This window comes from Rhea americana, unplaced genomic scaffold (assembly GCF_003343005.1).
Source record: "Rhea americana isolate MKP2758 unplaced genomic scaffold, rheAme1 scaffold_273, whole genome shotgun sequence".
Lineage (NCBI taxonomy): Eukaryota > Metazoa > Chordata > Aves > Rheiformes > Rheidae > Rhea > Rhea americana.
Window position 1 is genome coordinate 896,134 of NW_028186394.1, and position 22,706 is coordinate 918,839.

The 22,706-nt window shown below is 41.0% G+C and overlaps 1 protein-coding gene across 14 annotated transcripts in view; it reads right to left on the reverse strand.

Moving 5' to 3' along the window:
• The window catches only part of EXD3 (exonuclease 3'-5' domain containing 3), a 323,237-nt gene that overhangs the window by 229,711 nt on the left and 70,820 nt on the right, over positions 1-22,706 (reverse strand). For 7 of the 14 annotated variants that reach the window (XM_085308332.1, XM_085308324.1, XM_085308336.1 and 4 more), the window contains exons 2-3: positions 12,802-12,966; positions 11,659-11,825 (exon numbers count right to left, since the gene is read on the reverse strand). The exons of 6 other annotated variants lie outside the window; for them this stretch is intronic. In XM_085308332.1, coding sequence (XP_085164458.1) covers positions 11,659-11,782 — 124 coding nt within the window. In that variant the 5' untranslated portion in view covers positions 11,783-11,825; positions 12,802-12,966. Of the gene's footprint in view, positions 1-8,688; positions 8,748-11,658; positions 11,826-12,801; positions 12,967-22,706 lie in introns of those variants that run through there. One more of the 14 variants, XM_085308329.1, reaches the window with a different exon arrangement.

Here is a 22,706-nt window from a genome sequence, read left to right on the forward strand (position 1 = left end):
TCCCCTTCTTAATATTAAACCAAAACAGTCCTACAAGAGTCACCTTCTTGCAATGCTTCGAAAGGATTACGAGCAGCCGCTGATTTCCCGCGTAACAGCTCTAACGCGTTAACCTCATCCCAGCCCGCGGCCGGCAGACGCGGGCCGGGGAATCCGGCTGCGAGAGAAGCAGCCGCCCGGCAACCGCCGCGRAGGCTCGGCCGGCGGCTGCGAAGCCCGGACCGCGCTGCGCCAGCCCCGCCACGGGTTTGGCACGATTCGGGCAAGATCGCCTTCGAGGAAGAAGGAAAGACGAGAGGTTGCTGCAATTAGGATCAAGCTTAAAAAAATTTTTTTTGAATACTTCAGAAAATGGTTATTTGGATTTTTTTCTTTTACTTTTTGCTTGCTCAGTTGAAAACCTGCACACTGTTGTTAATTTGTATCTATTACTATTCACCAAGCCAATAAAATCAGTACTTTCAAAACAAATGTTTCAGTATACTTGCTTTTAAAAGCAATAATGTTTTTACTTCTCTGGCTCTATTTAATTTATGATCATTTACTTAAACTTCTCAGAATATTTTGAGGGGAAATCTGTGGCACGAACAGTATAAATGTGAGGATCGAGTTCAAAAATCTGAATGAATTCTCCAAAAACATTCCTCGTATGTTTTACACATATCCTGTTATGTTTTCATAAAGTCCGAAGAAAAATGTTCGCTTGACAAAGAAACAGCATTTAAATCACCTTCTGCACTCTATAGTTCCTGAACGGATGATATGAAAAATGTTAGGTTTCTCACTTATTACTCTATATCGCCTCATTTTTCATGGTCACAAAAAGTTACTTCCAGTGTGAAAAGCTGAGCCGTATCCAGCTAAGCTCTGAAGCACAGTATTTATAAAATATTGTAAGTAGCAAGCAGATTACTGCTTGAGCCAGGAGAGCGACGCTATCCCATTACCTAGGAACATCTGGGAAACCGGTCAAATTAAAAATGCCACATTTACTATTCATAAGATAATACTTTCTCATCTCCGGCTTTTCTGAAAACTTGAGCTCTTCAAAAAAAAAAATGGCTATTTGCAGCTACTGGCTCTCCTTGGAAAGAAAAAAGTCTTTCTACAAACAAAACAGAAAAAAAAAAAAAAAAGATCCTCATTCCCTGCAAAATTAGCAACTAACCATCAAATTTGGCCCACGTGTGTGTGCATGCAAATACACACTTGGCCTGACTCCCAAAGAAATTTATACGTACACAGGGAAAAAAATAAAATAAAATAAAGAAACAGAATGCAACCCAGTGTGTAACTAAATACACTATAAATCTGAACTGTAATTAATACAGCGAACAATCTGGGATACAGGAAATTAGAGCAGTTAGGAAAGCAGTGTTTCACCTCAGATACAGCCAATAATTCAAGTTGTTAAAAAGCGTTCTCAGCCTGAATCAACAACGCAAGCCCTTTGCTTAGGTGATATTTTTCCTACTGAACCGCCCAGTAACTGAAAGATAATCTCACCATTATTTCAATACAGAGAAGCATGAAAACTGTCGCTCCAGACCATTTTTAATGACTAAGTATGTTGTCAGCCTGGCACTGTGCAAGCACAGGCTGATATAAAACAATATCCTTCCTCCTCTGTCCCCCCCAAAATATGGTAATCGAGGGGCGGCTAAAAGGCATTCAATATGGAGTGCAACCAGACAGCATCTTCTGGGATGACCTGAAGAAAAAGCAACCCGTTCTGCTCTCTCTTCTGTCTGTGCTGATTCTCTGTAACAAGGATAAAACGAGGAGAGAATATCAAAATAGTGACTGCTTCACATTAGTGTCAGCAACAGTTCCAGTTCTTTCTTTACCTTGCAAAACCTAAGGATGAAATGCAGTCAAAGGCTTAACAAAATAATCTGTACCTAGAGCAGATACTTCTAGAGCAAAACATAAATGAGAATAAAAAGCAAAATTATTCTTTTGCCTTGTCCCACTGCAATGGGAAAAGTGCCGAAGTTCACRCTGGATCCTGAACTATTGTGTCTAGCTACTCTCCACCTAAGAAAAAAGAATAAAAATGTGAAGTTTGACATCTCCTTGCTAACTAAAAGAAATGAAGAATTCATCTGTTCTTCCTCAACTAGCAGTGACTTGCATGACCAGTCTCTCCTTAGTCTTCCTGGCACTCCTAAGAAATAAAAGCTATGGTCTTTGGTAGGAACGCTGAAGCAGTAACATTACTGTTACGTACTGTTGCTGTACAAGGGAAGAAAGAGACTAAAGCAAAGCAACTGCAAACCAAACGGTCCTAAACGAACCACAAATACATCCCGGCTCAAATCAGAAGACAGTCTCTAAATATCAGAATGAGAAAATCCTAGAGCAGTCTCCAGCCACAGCAACAACAGTAAGAAACAGCAATTAAAGAGCTTGCTACATATATTACAGGGCTACAGAACACATGCAGACACGTCTGCAACAGCAAGGGATAGGTCATGAAAGCCAGAAAAATTCCTTCACATTCCACACATCAGAATCTTTACTTTTAAAGAAAATTTAAATTCTGTTGAGACTCTTACATGCCAAAGAGATACCCAACTATTAGCAAATAGGTTGTTCAAGGCCTACAGATGCTGTGGCATGTGTGGCAGATGCTGTCCCTCTTTGCTCTTGGCCATGCATCCCTGAAGAGCAGTAGAAGCATGCCCAGGTCTACCATGCTCCAAGTCTGGCAAGTGTCCCCAGAAGCATCAGCTCCTAAATCAAGCTCAAAGAGAACTTCCTTCTGTAGTCTGATACTGACCTGCCCCTTCCTTCACAGCTCCAAAAGAAGGGGGCTGCAGACGATAAAAGATCTAACAAAGCTTCACCAAAATAAGACTCTAGCACCAGAGATCTCAGACACACATCTCTGCACCCACTCCATAAAGGCAAACAAGCTAGATTTCTTCATCTGACACTTTCTCCAAATATGTTCCTGCTTTAAAAATTCTGACAGTAACATGTTTGCTTTCTGCATTTTTAATTATGAAAACAGATTTTCCCCACCCTGAATTTAGTAACAAAAGCGGGAAGATGGTAAATCAAATCTTTTCCAGTTCTCAATATCTGTGGTTACATTTCAAAACCATACAAACCACAAGGCTTACATTTTTGAGTTAGAAAAGTGTCTCTGAGGAAAGCCATAAACTTTGTCCTGTTCATTCTCTTTCTTTCTTTGTGCAGAGATCACTCGAAACCTGCTGCGATCACAACAAAAGTGGCGCCCGCAGGCTGGTGAGGTAAAGCGGTAGTTTTGGTATTGTGTCATTGCAAAATTCTCCTGCATTATTCACCAGTTCTGCTGAAATGCACTGGCAAGAGAAAGCCACTTTCTGACTGAGGCTACTCATGTGTCTTGCATGGGGAAAGCGAGACATCAAACCCCAAAGAAGGAATTTACTAGTGGGGGGCAAAAAAAAAAAAAAAAAAATACTCTCAATGCTTTTTTTTTTCCTGTCAAAAGCCATTACGTGTCCCACAGCCTAAGACGTGGAAGAATTATGATTAAATAATTAAAAGTTACAGAACATAGAAAACAAAAATTAAAAAGAAGATAATGTGACTGAAACACAGGATCACATCAACTAAACACTCAATTACAGCTGAAATTCAAAGATGGAAAAGGTCAAGAACAATAATGTTTAAGCCTTCTTTAGGTAAAGACAGTTTATATCATTGCACTGCAAATTAACAGGATTTTASTAAGTATTTAATGGAATATACATTACAAGAATTACAAGAAATACGCAACATGTGAAATCCACCTAGTAAGTAATCACTGAATTTTAACTATTCTTTTTCTTTTTGTATCCTCCCCTCCAAAAAGATCCCCTAAATCTGTCCTCTGTGAAAACTGTTGTTAAACTGAACAAGCATTTGAGATACTTCTCTGAAAGGAAAATAAAGGTTCTAGACATTTCAATGTATCCATATCAATAGCTAGCACATTTGCACTTAAGAATTAAAACGCATGGGCTGTCTACTCCTGGGCAACCTGCTCTAGCTCATCCTGATGGAGCAGGGGGTTGCACTAGATGATCTTCAGAGGTCCCCACCAACCTCAACTATTCTGTGATTCATGCTGTAATTTGGTGATATAAATGTATAGGCAATATATATCTGGCCGTGGGGGTGGCACAGCTATTCAGCAGTCAGACTCATGTTTCAACAACAGATGGGTATGCCCAAAGTTATATGCTTTCAAATGTCATGATTACACCTGAAACACATCAAGCAGTGCACTAAGTGGATCAAAGATTAATCAGACTTTTATCCAAACCTACTTTTTCAACAGCTTTTCAGAAAATGTCTTGTATTTCATGACAAAAGTATGCTAAATTTACAGAAGAGAAGGCTGCTGGGGATTAGAAATATCATCACTTGGATGATGCAAAAAAGAAACAGATACATTTTCTCATGATAAATTATGAAACTCTAAAAGGTTAATTTAACTAAGAAGATAAAAATAAATCCTCCATAGGAAGTCATAGATTTTTACACCTTCTAAGTTTTTTTTTTCGGTACCTGCTTTCATGAATACACTTAAAATGGTAAGTTCCAACCTTGCATAAATATTTTTGATCTTGAAAATGCTCCCATATAGAATTTCTCTTGTCAGTGTGTCCTCACATTCAGGTGGAACTTCCTGTGGTTCGGTTTTTGCCTGTTGCCTCTTGTCCTGTCACATGGGACAACTGAAAAGAGTTTGGCCCCATCCCCTTGACACCCTCCCTTCAGGTACTTGTACACATTGATAAGATCCCCCCTCAGTCTGCTCTTCTCCAGGCTAAACAGGCCCAGCTCTCGCAGCCGGTCCTCATAGGGCAGATGCTCCAGACCTCTGACTGTCTTTGTAGCCCTACACTGGACTCTCTCCAGTAGCTCCATGTCTCTCTTGTACTGGGGAGCCCAGAACCGGATGCAGTACTCGAGATGWGRCCTCACCAGGGCTGAGTAGAGGGGCAGGATCACCTCCCTCCACCTGCTGGCAACAGAGTTTCATTATTACTGTTCCATCCCCTTTGTACCAATCTATTCTGCAGTTCTTATTAAGAACATGTGTTGTAAATGACATTTAATGGGATAGCCATAATTTGTCCCTATAACTTTCCAAACAGTGCCAAAGATCGTATTTCCTACTTTATCCACAATGAAATGCAACCTCTGCTTATTTTGCATACATGCTGATACACTCTTCCTAATGCACCCCAGGAGATCATTGGCCTTCCTGGCCACAAGGGCACATTGCTGGTTCCTGGTCAACTTGTCATCCACCAGCACTCCCAGGTCCTTCTCTGCAGAGCTGCTTTCCAGCAGGTCAGGCCCCAGCACCATGAAACTCTTGGCTTGTAATTTTACACAAAAACTAAGAGGAAGCAGATACAACAAGGGTACAAAAGAAGTGCTATATTAACTGCTATATTATTTTAAAATAAGCAGAAAGACTTCAGGGAAAGTATGTATACATGAGTATGTGGCTTTTAGAGAGCAGGGCATGGGAGTTCCCTTCACCTTCTGCTTTGCAGGAAGCTTTTTCAATAATTTGTTCTTGTTTGGATTTATTCCAGAGTCTGAGGAGAGGTAACTAATATGCTCAATAACCAGTGCTATGGGTAAAGATATCACACATGCTAGACGTCATGGTCACCTGTCAAAACAGATCTGAGATGTATTCATCACTTTTCTTGTGAAGTTAAGATGATGGTATCACAAAACTGCTGGATGCTGTCACAACACCCCTGTTTTGTGCTGAAGATTCACCATTTAAGAGATGCTTAATGCTCTATCAGCAGCACGAGCAGGAGACAAGACCTCTGACAAATCCAGGAACTAAGCCAGGAAATGGCTCTGAAAACTGTTAGAAACCACCCACTGCCCCCGAGCACCCTGATAAAACACATTTCCATAAGCTGGGAACTTCATGGAACTTCTGACTTTTTATGGTTCCTTTTGGAAAAAGTGTTGTATTTCAGTACTAGGTGTATCCAATTAGAAAGTAATCTCGTGGCAAAGCCACAGCTCTTCCTTGATTTCAGAAGAAAGGAACAGAGAAGAAGAATTAATGCACCAGGATCTGCAAAAGACCCAGGCACAACTCAGTTTCCTAATAGTGAGTTGACCCGGACTTAAAAGGTACAACACTGAGAAGTGGGTTTCATTATTACTGTTCCATCCCCTTTGTACCAATCCATTCTGCAGTTCTTATTAAGAGCATGTGTTGTAAATGACATTTAATGGGATAGCCATAATTTGCCCCTATAACTTTCCAAACAGTGCCAAAGATCGTATTTCCTACTTTATCCACAATGAAATGCAACCTCTGCTTATTTTGCATACATGCTGATACAAGAGTACAGCTAAGACAGCCACTGTTTTTTGCAACTCTAACGCTTTTTTTCCCAGTGTGCTCATTCAATTCATTTTCTTGTATATAAAAGTGGCAAAGAGTTTTGCTGAACAGACACAGCACTTTAACTGGGAACGAGAAGAAGAGGCAAATGAAAATGGAGTTTTGCCCAGTATGAAGTCTCACTATAAAAAAATCAAAATCCAAACAATTCAAGAAGTGACCAAGAAGGCACGGCTCCAAACGACAGATAAACCATGTTAACAAGATTAGGACCAAAGGAAGGGCAGTGCCTACCACACAACTGCTGTGTTCGCAGTATGTTCCCTCTATACATCCATGCCCACAAAACAGATGTTGCTTCACTGAGGTCTGGAACCATTTATCAGCCACAGCTGCTGGGCCAACCCATACTCTTCATGTTTAAGTGAATGTCTGAGGATGCTGCTGAAGCACTTGGGGGTCTAATGCCCACAAGACTTCTTCCAAAACTAAATCACAACAAATATACTCTTAGGGATTGGAAAGTGAGTATGAGTCTGTGCAGAAAATGCACTCTGGGAACCCCGTGGACAGGTAAAAAAAAAAAAAAAGCCTGCCTAGAAACCACTTCTGGAAATTTTTCTTCTGTAAATTCCTTTTCCCCACCCAGAGGGATGGAAGGCTGTTTCTCTAGGCTTTTGGAGTCAGCTTTTACTGTCAGTCCTGCAGTCTCTCCTGTAAGTACTGCATAGAGCTCTTCTCTAGTCCATTGGGTCAAGCACATGGTACCTCCATGTCCCTGGCTCAAAAAACAGCCACCGTCACGGAGGCAGCAGAGACAACTGCCCATCAGACACCTATGGAAACTCCGTATCACCTTCTGCTCCGACCTAGAAGTTCATCTGTACCGAGGGAGCCTATGACTCCTAAGACACAACTCTTAAGACACTTTGTCACTGCAGAATCTGCTGTTCAAAGACAGACAGATTATTTATTTATTTTTAGGAATATCACTCCCATTCCAAGAACAGGACGACAAGAACAAACTTCCAGTGTATCCTTCTCTGCTCCTGCGGGTTACTCTTAAATGCAAATCAGCACTGTTTTGAAGACTGGCAGGCTTTCCACTTACAAGTGGAAGGAGTAGTAACTTATTCACAACATTTCATTAAAGAAAAGGAAAAGAGATGGCTCATGATCAGTGAGGTTTTCTACTGAGCCCAGAATATTTTACAGCACAAAAAACAGCAGCTGCATGGAATACATTAGAGAGTTAACCACACTGTTAGGCAACTTTAAAGTGAAATCTCCAAATTCTCCTGAACTGTTACAGGGTAGGAACACAAAGTGGCATCCAGGTGCATGCATTTAGCATCTACCCCTGGGCTAGACACTAGAAACCTTCTTCACACTCAAGGGGCGGGGGGAGGGAAAACAGGCATGCTACAGTGTAATTTGTCTGACTAAATGTCTATTCCTGTTTCAGGATGTACCTGCACCAAGGAGGAGGGTCAATGGCTCTGACGCTTTCTCATCACTGATTCTGTGCCTTAGGAGGAACTGATTTTTCCAGGAATAATACCACTTCATTTCCAAGAACACTATGACTAAGGGCTAAGCACTCAGTGATTCATCTGAATCTCCACTGACCGTACTGATGAGATTTCCACTAAGACTAAAAGCACCCCAGAGTTATTAGCTCACAAGGAAACATCTACAGCACCAGTGTGTGTCTGCAGACAGGCAGAGGAATGCTGCCCTAAGAGCCGGATCAATTCGAATAGTAATTCTACCCAACCACCGAACTCTCCAGTGCAAAATTTACAGGAGGATCAGATGTCTCAAAACTATTTCATTTCCAAAGCAATAAACTGCTTTTCTTTAAACGCAATTTTCAGAGCTCCAAAGCTCGCTCACCATGCCCAATTACTGCTCCTTAAATTTGTCTCCCGCAGAAGACAAATATGCTTTTTAATGCCTAGCTATGTTGGTTTAACCAGATTCAAACAATAAGGAAATGAAGTAACAGCACAGAGAGGGTCCTTCTTTATAAGGTATGTCTGGTTCACTTCAGCCTTTGGCTCAGTTTCCAATTTTAGTTACAACTTTCTAATCGACAGGGCTTTTGAACTTCACCGCCCAGACTGCTTCAGATCTTAAAGGGAAGTAACCACACACAGTTACCGCAGTCTTAAACCCACCATCACCACCACACACCTCCCCTGTAATTTTAACATTAAAGATTTAGCCTTTTGGGAGGTCTGGGAATGTAGACCCCACTGAAGGAAAAGCATTCATTACTTGTTCCTCCAAGTCCTCATTCACTCATTCAGATTTACCTTCTGCACTAGCATGCCCGTTGGAGATACCTCCACTTCAGCCAGGAGAAAAAAAAAAAAACAAAATCAGTTAAGTTCCTGGCTAGTAATCACCTGACTAGCAGCATCAGTTCATTTTCAACAGCCAGAATCCTTACCTAACTACAGTTCTTGTATCTCAGCTTGTCACCAGCTCTTACTGTTCCTGACATTTCTTCCAGTCCTGTTCCCTTTCCATTCCTGTCCTCCCATTAGGTGAATGTCATCTCCCATCTGCTGCAGGTGAGGATTTCTACAGCTGTGGCCTATGGACCACAGCTAGCTCTTCCCTGCTGTCTTTCTACAACCAACCGAGCACAACGCAGCTAGGTTCATTACTAAAAGAAAGGTGTTAGTGTCCCCAAATGCACTACCACAATGTGGTCCATGGCCTATCTGGAACTGCACAATCAATTTACAGTTTTGGTTCACTGGCTAGCCGAACTGAAATTAAGTCAGGTCGACCCATAACAATTCCTCCCACTCCAGTTTTCTCCTTGTATCAAAAACATGGAATGGGAAAGCTTATTTGTTTCAACTCAGAAGGAAAGATTTTGCTTGATTTGGGGTGAAGAGGGGAAATGGGGGTTGGCATCCAGGAGCTTGTCTTCTGGTGCCACCTGATTAAACAAAAGCATCTCAGTAATGTAATAATGTAACTTGGATGTAAGATAGGGAGGTATGGATTGGCTATACCTAGACTGTAGTCTGATTTTGATATACTGTACTAACGTGAAAATATGCAGTACAATATCACAGGGTTGGCACTATTACTATTACACGTGTGTGTGTGTGTGTGTGTGTGTGTGTGTGTATGAGAGTGAAGAGACAGGCTCTTTAAAGAACACATTACTTCTGAAAGCAAAACAAGGACTTGTAGAAAAAGAATCCTTTCTTTCTCAATAGCAGTAAAAGTTATTCTTTTACTAATGACAAAATACATCCCTTCTAGTCTGAGAAATTCAAGTTATGAAAATATAATAGGAAACCTTAAAATTTTGCAAATACATGCTCTATTTCTCGGTGAGTCAGAAGTCCACATTCTTTTAAGGCAACCTCCCAACTGCAAACAATCACCACACTTCAAGCAAAAGAATAATACAGCACACATATGCTTCTTRTAAAACAATCCTTACAAATAACCATGGGTTTTGTTTCCATAATGCCTAAAATTCATCTTGCCCCCCTTCCGAAAACATAGATCAGGCAAAATGCACTAATTAAAATAAAAAGCTTGCTTGTCTGGGCAGAACAGTCAATAATATCCTCTTATTTTCCTCTTATTTATTTTATTAGCACTTTTTTCTTTTCTTTTTTTTCTTTTTTTTTTTTTTTTTTTTTTTTTTTTTTTTTTTTTTTTTTTTTTTTTTTTTTTGGTTAATCAATGAAGGGAAAGGCAGGTTACTTACCAAAAAGCTCACTTTAAGGCAAGAAGGCTCAATGCACCTTCACCCCTGCATACATATATACCTTTTTACTCCAGACCAGGACCTTCCTCCCCGCCCAATGTCAGCCTTGAAAATACAATCACATTTTCTCACCAACTTAGTGCATAGAGACATCTGAAATAAAGACTGGAAAAAAACAAAACAAAACAAACCCGCCAACACTCCGTATTGCAAATGGTATGTGATCAAAAGATGCCCTTCAGAAAGACAACAAGATTCAATGAAATGATATCACGTGGCACTGGATCTGCTGTCAACCAGAGGAATAAAAATGAAGCAGTAACAAGAAGTAACTTACAAGAAGTAACAGAAGAGTTATGCTGTTTTGGGAAGACCCCAGCACTGCTGTGCGGCCATGCTGGCAGGTGACCTGCTCTACACACCCATGACATGGATGTTAAGAACAGTTTCACAGACATGAAAACCTCAAGGAAAAAAAACAAACATATTCTGGAAATCTAACAATTTCTCCTGTCAAACTCATAAATCCTGCAAATTCAAGAACACTGATACTGTTCAGGGTAAAAGGGCAACTTTTTATATATTCCAGTAATTTTTTGTTAGTCAGCGCTGAAAGTATTATTGCCAGGGACAACAGCAGTAGTTTAGTAAATCAAACTATAATTCAGGAAAAAAGTATCTGATGTTTAGTATTATCATAAAGCTATTTTTTTCCGCTTTCTCTCCAGACATCTCTGGAAATCCCCACGTTCTAAAACTAATAGCTTTTAACTGTCTCTCCTAGTAGCTCAGTAAAACAATCTATTAATATTAAAAGGCCCTAGTACAAGTTTTGAAGCCTACCAACCTTCTTGTAAAAGAGTAAAAAATTTTTAATCTCATTTAAATGTCATTCTACCTACTTAAGAAGTATAGCAGATACCAAATCTGGGCCAGAATCTCTTCTTTTCTAAGACAGATGTGTATGCTCGTTCATACCACTACACTTCACTGGTATGGACAGGCAATCAGGCCCTTTGCTGGACCAAAAGCACTGGCAGCTTCATCCATATCAGCTAGGCAAAACTGTCCTACTTCCAAAACGTTTCTATTTCTGTATCTCTAGCTGCTTGAATAATCAAAACCACAGTTTAAGGGATTCCATATCCCAGAACCTGAATGCTTTCTGTAGGGAGGAAGTCCAGCATCTGATAAATACCTTAAGGAAAGGGTAGTAGGAACATACATTCCTCATTCCAATTAACAGCATTTTTGCTCTCAGCAAAAGAAATTTCAAGGACTTTGTAGTCCAGCTGCCTTACATTTAGAAAAAATATTCCCAACCTGGGAGCTTCATTTCACTTTAGTCACTAATTTCTGAAAGCAGCAGCCAATGTCAACTCAGTCCTTCCCGACTCAGCAGCATCTTCTGCTACAACAGAGATATGAGACTAGTCAAATTACTGGCTGCAAGCATTTACCTCAGCTGAGCAACAGGTAACTAAGGCTGGCAGCAGCTCAGATTTAACAGTCACAATTTCAAAAAAGTATAAAAACCACTCACCTAAAATATACCCAACCACCTCTGATGCTACACAAGAGGAGGCTGCCATAACAACGCTGGATGACGTAGGAGGTTCAGGCAAAGAGAAACCAGCAAGTCTGACAAAGACGCTTCCCCTTAACATCCAACGGACCACCTGCTCCCAACCTTTTGTATCCGAGCTTTCCCTGGGAAAACCAGAAAGATTTGACAACTCACTAATAAACTAGCAGTAATTTGTCCTTTCATTTGTAGTGCAAAACAACGGTTCAGAACTTGTAAAGAAGATGCACGCATTTAATATCAATGACAAGATCTGTTTTTATGTTCAGCTGGATAGCCCAAAAAAACGGGGAGGTTACACCTGAGAAAAAACACTTAGCCGTGAAGAATGCTTCAGCTTTTACGTTGGCATTTCRGAAACATGTTAAAATAATAATTTCAATAGAGAAGAATTTCATGTTTTTTGTTGTACTAGCCAAGACTATGTAGATCCACTAAAGATGTTACGAGTTTCAAGGCAGCTTTGCTTTAGAAGTATCCAAATGGGAATCAAATTGTTGTTGAAAATAGGTGAAATAAAAGCTTTTGTCTGTTTTGAGTTGATAGCAAAGTGTTTAAACTGTGTGTTTAAATACATATTCAAATACACCACCGAAAGCATACGGTACATTTTCACTATTCCAGCACAAAAGGTCAGATCCTCAGCTGAAAATGTCAGTGGAAATTAATCTATTCCAAAGTAGTGATACCAACTGGTTTTAGCAAAAGCTTTAAATCAAAATATCCCTCTTAAAGGAAAGCCCTATGGATAAGACTCTCACTCAGCAAAGCTGACACTAAAATTTCTGCAGAAATCACCAGAGGAAGTACTTCACTGGACTGGTCCACATCTTAACTTTTTTATCCAGTTTTCATTACTGCTTAATTCCAGCTTAAATTAGTGAAAATTTCACCTCAGGGATCATGTTAGCTTTTTAAAAAACTATGTTAATAAGTAATCTTAACAAAATATTCAAAAGATACTCCAAACCTTGTTTCACAAAGGAGGATAGGACTATTTTTCTATCACATATTGTAAGGTTGTGAAGCATTCAGCCTGTTTAGCAAAGCCAATAAAGGTCCAGCAGAGATTTCTCACTTGGGCTCAGGGCTGCATCTCACCTGTAACGGAATGACTTGGGAAGAATTGTAAACCCCTCCACTAGATTGCCGAAAAACACTGCCAAAGTCCGCTTAAGACAGGAAGATAATGGCAGAACTGCATGTTGGAAAAGTATGAACTCACATCACAAGTAGATCCCCTTCTGCTGTTCTTTCCATGTAGTTCTGGATTAAAAAAAAATAAAAATAAATAAAAACTGGTTTTTTTAGCTCTTACTACACTGTCCAGATTTTTCCAGGTAGAAAAAGAGGGAAAAAAAAAAAAAAAAAAAAGCTGACAGCAGCATTGCGACAGACAGTACCTCTAAGTTTTCTGGCATATCTCCTTTCCAGAAAAAGGTTACTTTAACAGGAATAAATCTTTTCTCAGTGCCCAAATTGACTAACAAAGACTAAAGGTGTCAGCTGTGTAAAAACTCCAATTAATGGTGGTTCTTATAGTCTGGATTCGCCTCTTGGAATTACAACTGAACACAGTTTCTAACACAGAAAATACCTACAGCCAAACTGAACCACAGGAAGTTCCGCCTGAACGTCAGGGGGAATTTCTTCACTGTGAGAGTGACAGAGCCCTGGAGCAGGTTGCCCAGAGAGGTTGTGCAGTCTCCTTCTCTGGAGATCTTCATGGCCCGCCTGGATGCAACCCTAACATGCTCTAGGTGACCCTGCTGAGCAGGGGGGTTGGATTAGATGATCTCCAGAGGTCCCTTACAACCTTACTGATTCTATGATTCTATTTGACAAAGATAGAAGCAAAAAGAAGGCATGACTATGAGAACAAGGCAAAGAGCTTTAAGAACACGCTGCATTCTGCAGCTTACTGCTTTCAGTGTATTTGACTTGCAGAGTGGAGTTACTACTTTTCTCACCTTAAAAAGAAAATATGGTAAAATTACTTCTTCCTCTAGCTAACTGTATCTCAGATCATCATGGTAAGAATCTCTGTCACCAGTACTGATATTAAATGTTGCCAGAGAAAACAAAAATCTTCAAATCTTGTGTTCTCCGTGACCTTCCCTCCCTTTGCTGCTTTAAAAATCCTGTCCAGATGTACCAAGAACACTACCAATGCCTCCGAAGGGCACCCCAAACTCTAAATCTGTTCCCTACAAACGTAAAGGTCTCCAGGTTACCTTTAAATGATTGCAGAATAACCAAATGCTTTCTCATAAGCTGACTGGCTCAAAAAATTCTCTTCTATAACAAGTTATCGATGCTACAAGCAGGCTCAGGCAAAAACTTGTCCAGTTGTTGCAACTCTAATTTTTCAGTGTTTCTAATAATAGATACGGGACAGAAACATATCACAGCTACTTAAGGTAAAAGTAGCAATACTTATTCACTTACAAAATTCATAGGTGTACCCTCTTACTTTAGATATAATTATATATACATATATATGTATGTGCGTGTATATATGAGAGGTGTGTGTATTTTTATATATATATATATATATATATATGTATGTATGTATGTATGTATATACACACACATATATATAAAACTAATTTGTTTAGTTACAGCTCTTGGGAAGTTAAGTATAAAAGAAAGGCTACCTGTCAACATACCACCAACATATTTGAAGAGATTTGCTGGTTTCTATGGTAAATGGGGAGGGTAACATGACTGCCTGGTTACAATTCTGACTGACGCACATCTCAAACAATCGTTCTCTTCCTGTTCCTATGACATAAGAAAAACAGGATGTCGAGAGGTGTTTATCTGAATGAACAAGATAAGCAAGCTCACTGACATTTCTAAAAGTATACGATTTAAGTAACAACATGTTATAGAATTTCTGTGGAAAAAAAAAAAGAAACCAAACGATGAACTGCTGGATGTGATTAAATGACCCATGGAAAGACCCTTTCCCTCCTAACCCGCAGGAAACAGTTGAAAAGCTGCTATATGAGCCACAAATACCAATGGGAAGAACCTTTACCGTGGGAGATACAGTGTTATGCTGCTGCATCAAAATTGAGAAAGTTTTGCTAGTTTGCAAGATAGCGCAAACTAAAGCTAGTTTGCAATATCTTGCTGCCTCCAAACATTGCATCCATCTCAGTGGGATGATGGATGGGATGGAGATACCGTGAATTATGCTTTTGCAGTGGTACTACTGCTACCTACAGATGCCAGGCTAAACTGTAAGGCAGCCTGCGGCAACGAGCCACACGATGGAGAGGCAGGAGCCTGCCCTCAGCGCCGGCTCAACAGAGGCCCAAGAGCTTTCATTCAATCTGAGTAATCATCTCAGATACTTCGGAGCATTTTAAAATGCCCGAGAGGGTGCCTCACCACTCCTTATTACCAACCGAATTATTCAGGGAACTTACGGCATGTCAAGACCACACGGTAGACGATGGTGCTGCAACCGCTAAGCGAGTTAGGGTATAGCAAGGCGGTACAGCCAAGTAACACAGTGCAGTTAAAAGCAGAAAACTAGCTGAGGCCCAAAAAGCACAACAGCATTAGTCAGCCATGGATCCGGAGCACAGGAAAGGTACTGATGTCCACAGCTACATCACCTGTGTGCATGGGCAATACATTCGGCTAGAAGCTTCTAGCTGTAGGCCAAACGCCAGCAATAATGAAAGCAGGAACCAGTTGAACAGTACCACAGAGCAACCTGGTGTTAACTTACATTTGGTTTAATACATCACTCTCCTTCACGTGGGAAAAGGGGAAATGGACTCCCCATAGGCAAGAAGGGAGGCTAACGGACACTTAGAGATGGGTATATTAGAAAAATCTAAAAGAAACACAGCTCAGAAAAAATCAGTGTAAGCTGCTGTCTTGCAGAAGCAGTGGGAAGAGCAGAGGGCTTAACAAGGGAGATGCAACAGGTAAGAGGGAAGCTGGAGGTGAGACATCGCTCTATGCTTTAGGAAACCTTTAGAGCATAAAGCCACTCGGCAAAATGGTTTACAAGGAATCAAACAAACAAAAATCCCACCAAAAACAAAACAAAAGGATAGCACAGTTCACCAAATTTCCCGAGGTTTCATTAAGATCTACCAAGAACTAGACTTAAAATCTCTTCAGTCTTCAGCCTTAGAGTTGAATTTATATTGATAAAAAATTTGGTTTTAGGTCTCTGCTTTGAAACACGGAAGATCATCTTTTTTCCCCACTTATATATTTATTCAAGCTTTGCCTGCTTAAAATATATGTATATTTTAAAACACTAATTCTATTTATTCTACATTTCCTCATACCCCATGGAAGAAAGCCGCATTGCTCTGATCATTCAAATGTATAATTATTTCACTGCATAGTCTTAGAGACAGAGGTTGAAGCTAAAGATAAGATATTAAAAAGACTTCTCCTTAGAGTACATTGGCCACCACAGATCTACTTGAGCACATGGCTGCAATAATGATGATTTAACAGAGAATATAAAACCTCTCAAAACAGAAAATGAGTACAATCCCATATGGAAGTAAATGGTAATAAATACATGGACGTGGTAATATCTAAACAAGCAAGCAGTGGGGAGTAGAACAAGGTAAACTCAAAGGAGAGCACAATGCAGCTGCTAGGGATTAAAAGACCAAAGCTCAGTCTCTGCTGCACTGTCACAATACCTTGATTCCCAAAAGGGATCACATAGCGTGAGAGAGATGTCACTGAAAGCAACACTCACCTTTAAAAATTCTGTGTGTTCCCTACAGCATCCTCCATTCAGGAGCTGCAATAGCTTTTATGAGCTATAATCACTCATTGCTGGTTCAAAGGCAAGGAAGGTGGCTTTGGACCTCTGCGAAGTACTAAAATGAATACATGAGAAAGTCTGCACTGGTTTCCTTGGCCAAGCAATGCAAAAAGATCACCTAAAGTACTTAACATTCTCCACATGGTGTTGCAAAGCTGCATTTATCTCCAGTCCTTTCCAGGTGGTTCCTCCTCTCCACTACTGCTTCCCCCGCCCTTCCTTAACACACCTGAAATAAAGATCTTTAAAACCCACCTCATTTGCCAGACTTGCACTCAGCTAAGAATGTACTGATCTTCCAAATACAGTTCTTTTACAATGGTTATTATGGCCACTGCTGTCCTTCCTCTCTGTATATCGGTGAAGCTACCAAGACATACCTAGAAGTAGCTGCGTTTAATAAAAGCACTACCATAAAGACCTGGAAATAGTGTATACTACTTAGAAGATAACAGCCTTCCATGTTTGTATTTTTCCTTTTTTCTATTGAGCAGGTGTTGGTTTCCTTCAAGAGTTGTACCTCAAGCTATAAATTGCTGTTATTTCTTATTAGGATGGATCTATCATCTTAAATTAAGCCCTAACAGTCTTTCCAGCTTCTTTATAAGGCAGACAAATGCTGTACTTTTCCCACAAAGACGGAGGCACTAAGAGTGAAGCCATTTACGCAAGGTCTCCAAACAGAACCACCAAAGAAGTGAGAGCACATGCTCGACTGGAATCTCCCTCCTGTTCACGCCACTACGGATCTATTTTAACAGCTACTTCTGACTTTTTCTAGCCTGGTATCAAGCAGTTCTGGGAATCCAGCTCTTTGTCCCTCTTTGGAAGCATGGACCAAGGTGGTGGGGGCTATGGGGACTGCTAATATCCCCCATGAGCAGTGTCCGGAGCTACTTTATGTCCATGCAGTCCCTCCTTGCCCACCACGATTCCAGTTGCACCAGTCCACTGTCACCACAGCTTCCAAAAACCCAACACAAGACATGAATTCGACAGCAAATCTATTGTCCGCAGCACAGGCCTGCCTTCCTAGCTCCTTCAGGGCAAAAGAGATGAGTTTTGTTCCTTGTGAGAGAACCATGCACACCGCAGCAGCAGCAGAGTAGAACGCATCTGTACAAGAAAGTGAATTTCTATTTATTTTTTATGTAAATTCTGTTTTCCCATTTGGTGCACATATTTAAGGCAATATCAAAGGAACAAAATGGAAACGAAATCATTGTCTCTGGCTTGGCTGCCTGACAGATCAACTCCCAGCCTTTAATTCTAGGAAGTGAGTGACCACGAATTCTTATGACAGCCAAAGGCCCCCCTCTTCCAGTTTGATTTGGTGTTTGTCTTGGATGTAGCCAGGTTAACGCCGTTTCCTTCAGACTACAAGGGAATGTGGGGCAGATAGACAGAAGGAAAGACAGACAGAGACAAAGACATACAGAGCGACGCTGAGAAAGATTGAGAGACAAAGACTGGYGGCAGGATGAAAGAGAAGAGACCGAAGGCAGGACTCGGCCAAGCCAAACAAAGTTTTCCTTGAGTGATCGCATCTGCTGGAGAGTCCCCAGCTTGCTAGTTGTGTCTAGGACGTTTAAAAATTCCCAAGAAAAGCTTCACTGCAATCGTGAAAGCTCTGAACTGCAYGAACCTTTGTTATGCTGAATTACTGATAGCTTGAAATGTACTTCTTGCAGTAAAAGCTGAAAGCTGCTTCACAGAAAAGTTTTTCTGAGGTAAAACACTGGAGAACGAAAACAGAATAAATTTTAATTTCTTTTTTCCCAAGGGGCAAAAAAAATAAATAAATAATTCTGGAGAAATTCTTTCCCGTCCCTCCCAGTCTCTGGAAAGCTAAGATCAAAGAGCATCAAGAAGAAAATGAAAGGAGATACCTCCTCAAATTAGGCAAATTTGAGTGTATCAGCATAAGGAGAAATAAATGATCCACAGAGCCAAAGCCTCCAATGCTGTAAAATGGTATCATTTCCTGGAAATCAATAGGATTTCCATCAGCAGAGATGGTGGCTCTTCCACAGCCTATAAAGCCACTCACCAGCCACTTGGTGATGACAAGGGTGCAGCTGGGTGAGTGCTAACATCTAGCACCTCTGTCAGGATAGCACTCTGTGCCCAGACTGCCATATGTATGTTCTTGTATACATGAAAATCAATACCTACAAGCTAGAAAGACATATTAATATTAAGCAGCTCTCAAGGTAGCTAAAAAAGAGTAATTCTGCCTCAAATAGATACACGTTGACATCTGTTCTATATCTGATATCCAAATGCTACTGCCTGCTGCCTTCACATCAGTCACACCTGGCTCTTCTGGGGCAAACCTCTCTCATCCTCAAACTCATCTTCCAACTGTTAATCTGTTCTCCTTCACTCACCATGAAAACTGGAAACTATAGAGAGCTGACACATTCAAAGTTCCTCATTTCCTACCTCCAAAATGAATATCTGCCTGTATACCTCAGATAACGAGATATTTGTATTAACCAAATTTGAAGGTCAGGACAAAATATAAGCATCAGTGTTAGACCAAAGAATATCATCAGGTGCATCAAGCCAGCACTCATCTCACCACAGCCATGCTCCAGAGCGTCATAGGCATAGGCTATCCAGGAAGGTGAGAGTATGACTGTTAAGGAACACTTGATAGTTCTGCTCCCATAAAACAATCACCCAAAGGTGTATTTTGGCACGTGTACATAAAATTTYAAAGCTTATCCAAATTAACGTCATTGGTGGTATTTCATCCCTTCACTGGTGCTAAGAAATTTTACTGAGGCCTGCCCCTAAGCCATCCAAAAGCAAAGTAACTTGTCCCCATTACCTCTATTCCACATCACATGCGAGGGGGAAGCTGCACAAAACAAGCTGAACCCTTCTGACAACTCATCACTGCTGAAAAGAGGAGAGTCCCTTCCCTCCCACACCTTGCACAGGCTTTGGCAGTCAGCAGGTCTTTACAAGCCAGTCCCGCTCATGCTGTTGGCACAAAACTAACTTAACTGAAACATGGATCATTTTTTCCTGGGCCAGTGAGTTGAATCAACTCACTAAAGGGTCCAGTGGGCACCAGCACTGGAGCAAAGAAGAAAATGACTCCTGTAGCCAAGCCTGGGTACAAGGGCTTGAGGGAAGAAGGGCAGGGAAGTGAGACCTTCCCCTCTCATTTGGAATTAACCTGCTAGACTGGTCAGCATTTTCCTTCTTGCTCTGTCCCGATAGAGCACGCATCTTTACCTACAATATATAACTAATAATAATGTGTCTGTATGTAACAGGTAGATACAATACAGAGGGATATATATTCTTCAACAAATTACTGTGTAGCYAGGTACGATATTTTTATGTGCTCTACAATCCAGAAGACAACAACGTAACTCTAAGTAAAAACTCATAAAATTATCAGCAGCCGACAGGACCTCTGCTTAGCCTACTGCAGGACACTACAATACGGTCAGGCTTAGATGCCGCAGCACTGCAACCTCCAGCAGGAATTGCAAGTACTGTTRAAAGGATGCAAATGCACAGACTTCAGGATAATCCGCATTTATTTTTTTAGCAGTATATACTAAAAATGGTACTTTTGTCCTTAAGATAAGACAGGCTTTTGACTCTCACCCTCTCCCCCAAACCCTGCTCTTGAAGTAGGCACAAGCATCTTTCAATGGCCAGAGTCAGGCCGCTCAAATACTAGCTCAATATTTACCAAAAGAAAACCAATGAGGCTGAAGGAAACTTCAGCAGAAAGGAGAAACTTCTCTGCACAATGCTGGAAGTTGCTAAGGCAACCAGGCGCAGTCATCACGCCACGATGCTGCACGAGAGAGCAGTTGGCACCTACGAGGTGGGGAGTCTTACCTGAACCACTGACTGATGGCTCTCTAGCCCCTCATCCCCACCAGCAGGTGAGCAGACTATAAACAATTTGATGGGCAAGGAGTACTATTTGAGAACATGGACAGCAATAATCTCACGCCTCAAATCTGTGGATTTGAGGTAAAGCAGTGGTTTGTTAGGGAGGAGGTTAGGTTTGTGTTTTACGCTTATTTGACCCTTGTTTTTGTCTTAGTGGCTAATGTTCATTTCCAGTAACTGTCGACTAAAGTGGAAAAGGAGAATTTAACAATAAAGTGCAAAAGTCTATTATGAGTCTATTATTTACGAACAATAACACACCAACATAAAATAAATCAGTGCTTTTTAATTTAACAATGCAAATTACCCTCCCACCTGCTGTGACTCTCTGTAAGGAGAAAAAGCTGGCTGCATGTTCACCAAGATGTCTATCCCAGTCTCATTCTGAACTGGCCTGATGCCCTGGGGTTAGACTGTAGGGCTCTGTCATCTCTTGCACTCGTATGACCTAAGAAAGGGAATGTGGCCTTTTTCCCACAAGCCCAGAGTGAGAACATCATAAAAGCTGAACTTTAGCCCCCTTTTTGGGCAGGCAGCACAATAGCAAGGAGGATGCTGTTACTCCCTGGAGGCTCTGCTGCTGAAAAACATCACCAAGCTCAAGTAAAAGGTCAGTAGTTAGGATTGCATCTCTTGTTTTCTTCAGTTTTCCTCCTCCGTCAAAGGCAGTTAAACATTCTTTGCACACCCCCCCTCCCTCCTTCTGAGAAATGCAGGAAGGAAGTGCTTGCAAAATAGTTTAATTTAAAAGAACGCACAATCACATACACAGCAAACACTTCTTTAGCCTCTGAGCAGAACGTTTCTGTTGCCTCTGAGTTCCCACTAAAGCACARATGAATCCCTGCAGGGGCAGAATCACTCCTCCCAGCCCACATACAAGGGGAGGTGGTATTTGTACTCCCAAACCCTTTTGTTTAGGGGTAGACACCTTTGGGTGAGAGGAGCTGAACTGCTGCAGGCAATTCCCTGCGCTCCTACAGAGCATACATCAAGTTCTTTCTAAACTGAGGCAGTCTATCTTGTAGACAAGGGTCATCAAGCTAGAGAAAGGAGAACACAGAAAACACTAATCTCTCAAGGTCCTGCATTGATTACAGGGACCAAGAGTCAGTAACTGTTGCCCTGGGTTGTAGGACATTTTGATTTCACCTCTGATTTTTCTCATTACTAACCACTTCTGATCCACTGACCCAGGGGAATGCTTGTTTGATTCTGCAGGATGTTTCTCACCTGGATCTGGTTATAGTTCGGGAAGGTTGTTTGGACGAGCTGGACTTAACTGGATCATTTGCAATCCACTAGATTGATATGGAAGAATGAAAGGGAGAAGAAACCGCTCTAATAGTTTACCCCTTTTTTGCAAAGAATACCATAGAGACCAGGGGGCATTTCATGGAAAACTTCTTTGTTATTGATCAGTTTATGTCCTATGACTGGATGTTCAACCGAAACCAAATTCTCAGTCATATAGTACATTTCTCTATTTCTGGGCTAAGAGCATTTAGTGTCACACCTCTGTTGCTTTGGCTTCTCAGAGACTGATGAAGTCTTGAGGATTTTTTTTTTTCCTTCTTCTTATGAAGGACTAAATCAGGTTATCTTCCCCCGAGCCATGAACCGTGACAGCCATCAGCAGATGTCAGAAGGGGCTCTCAGGTCCCTGTCTCCCTTGACATCTTTGCAGCTATGAGGATTGATAATTCCCCGTCTCTTGAAACAAACCTTTCCATCGCTTGCAGTTTTTCAGAACACTGCAGCGCTTCTGCTCAGTGGTCGGAGCAAATCTGATCATATTACTGCTGTCCCGCGTTCCTTACATTGTTCGGTTAGAATGTGGTGGATTGATTTCAAGTTGGCACTCTTGTATTTAAAAGGGACACTATCAACAAATCACAGCCTTATCTCATTTTCTTTTAACCCATTGCTATTACAACGCATAATTAAATGAGTAAAATAAATAAGAGAGATGGGTGTATTTAGGAACAGAGCAGAATTACACCCGCTACCCATTAGAGTGACATCTTCTTCCTCAGAACAGAATGGTCAGGGCAAGCAATCCCACAATAAATTATTTTCTATACAAAAATGAAGAAAGTTTGCATACTGTTATTTGAATGCTTTCTCACGTAGAGTCAAGCAGCTTCACAAAGAGGAAGACTGATACTTTTACAAAACAGGGAAATGAGACTGTCAAATGTCACAAACTGTCTGGGGACTTAGGGTTTAAGACCTGAAATTAGGTTGCTGAGTTTTGCTCTTC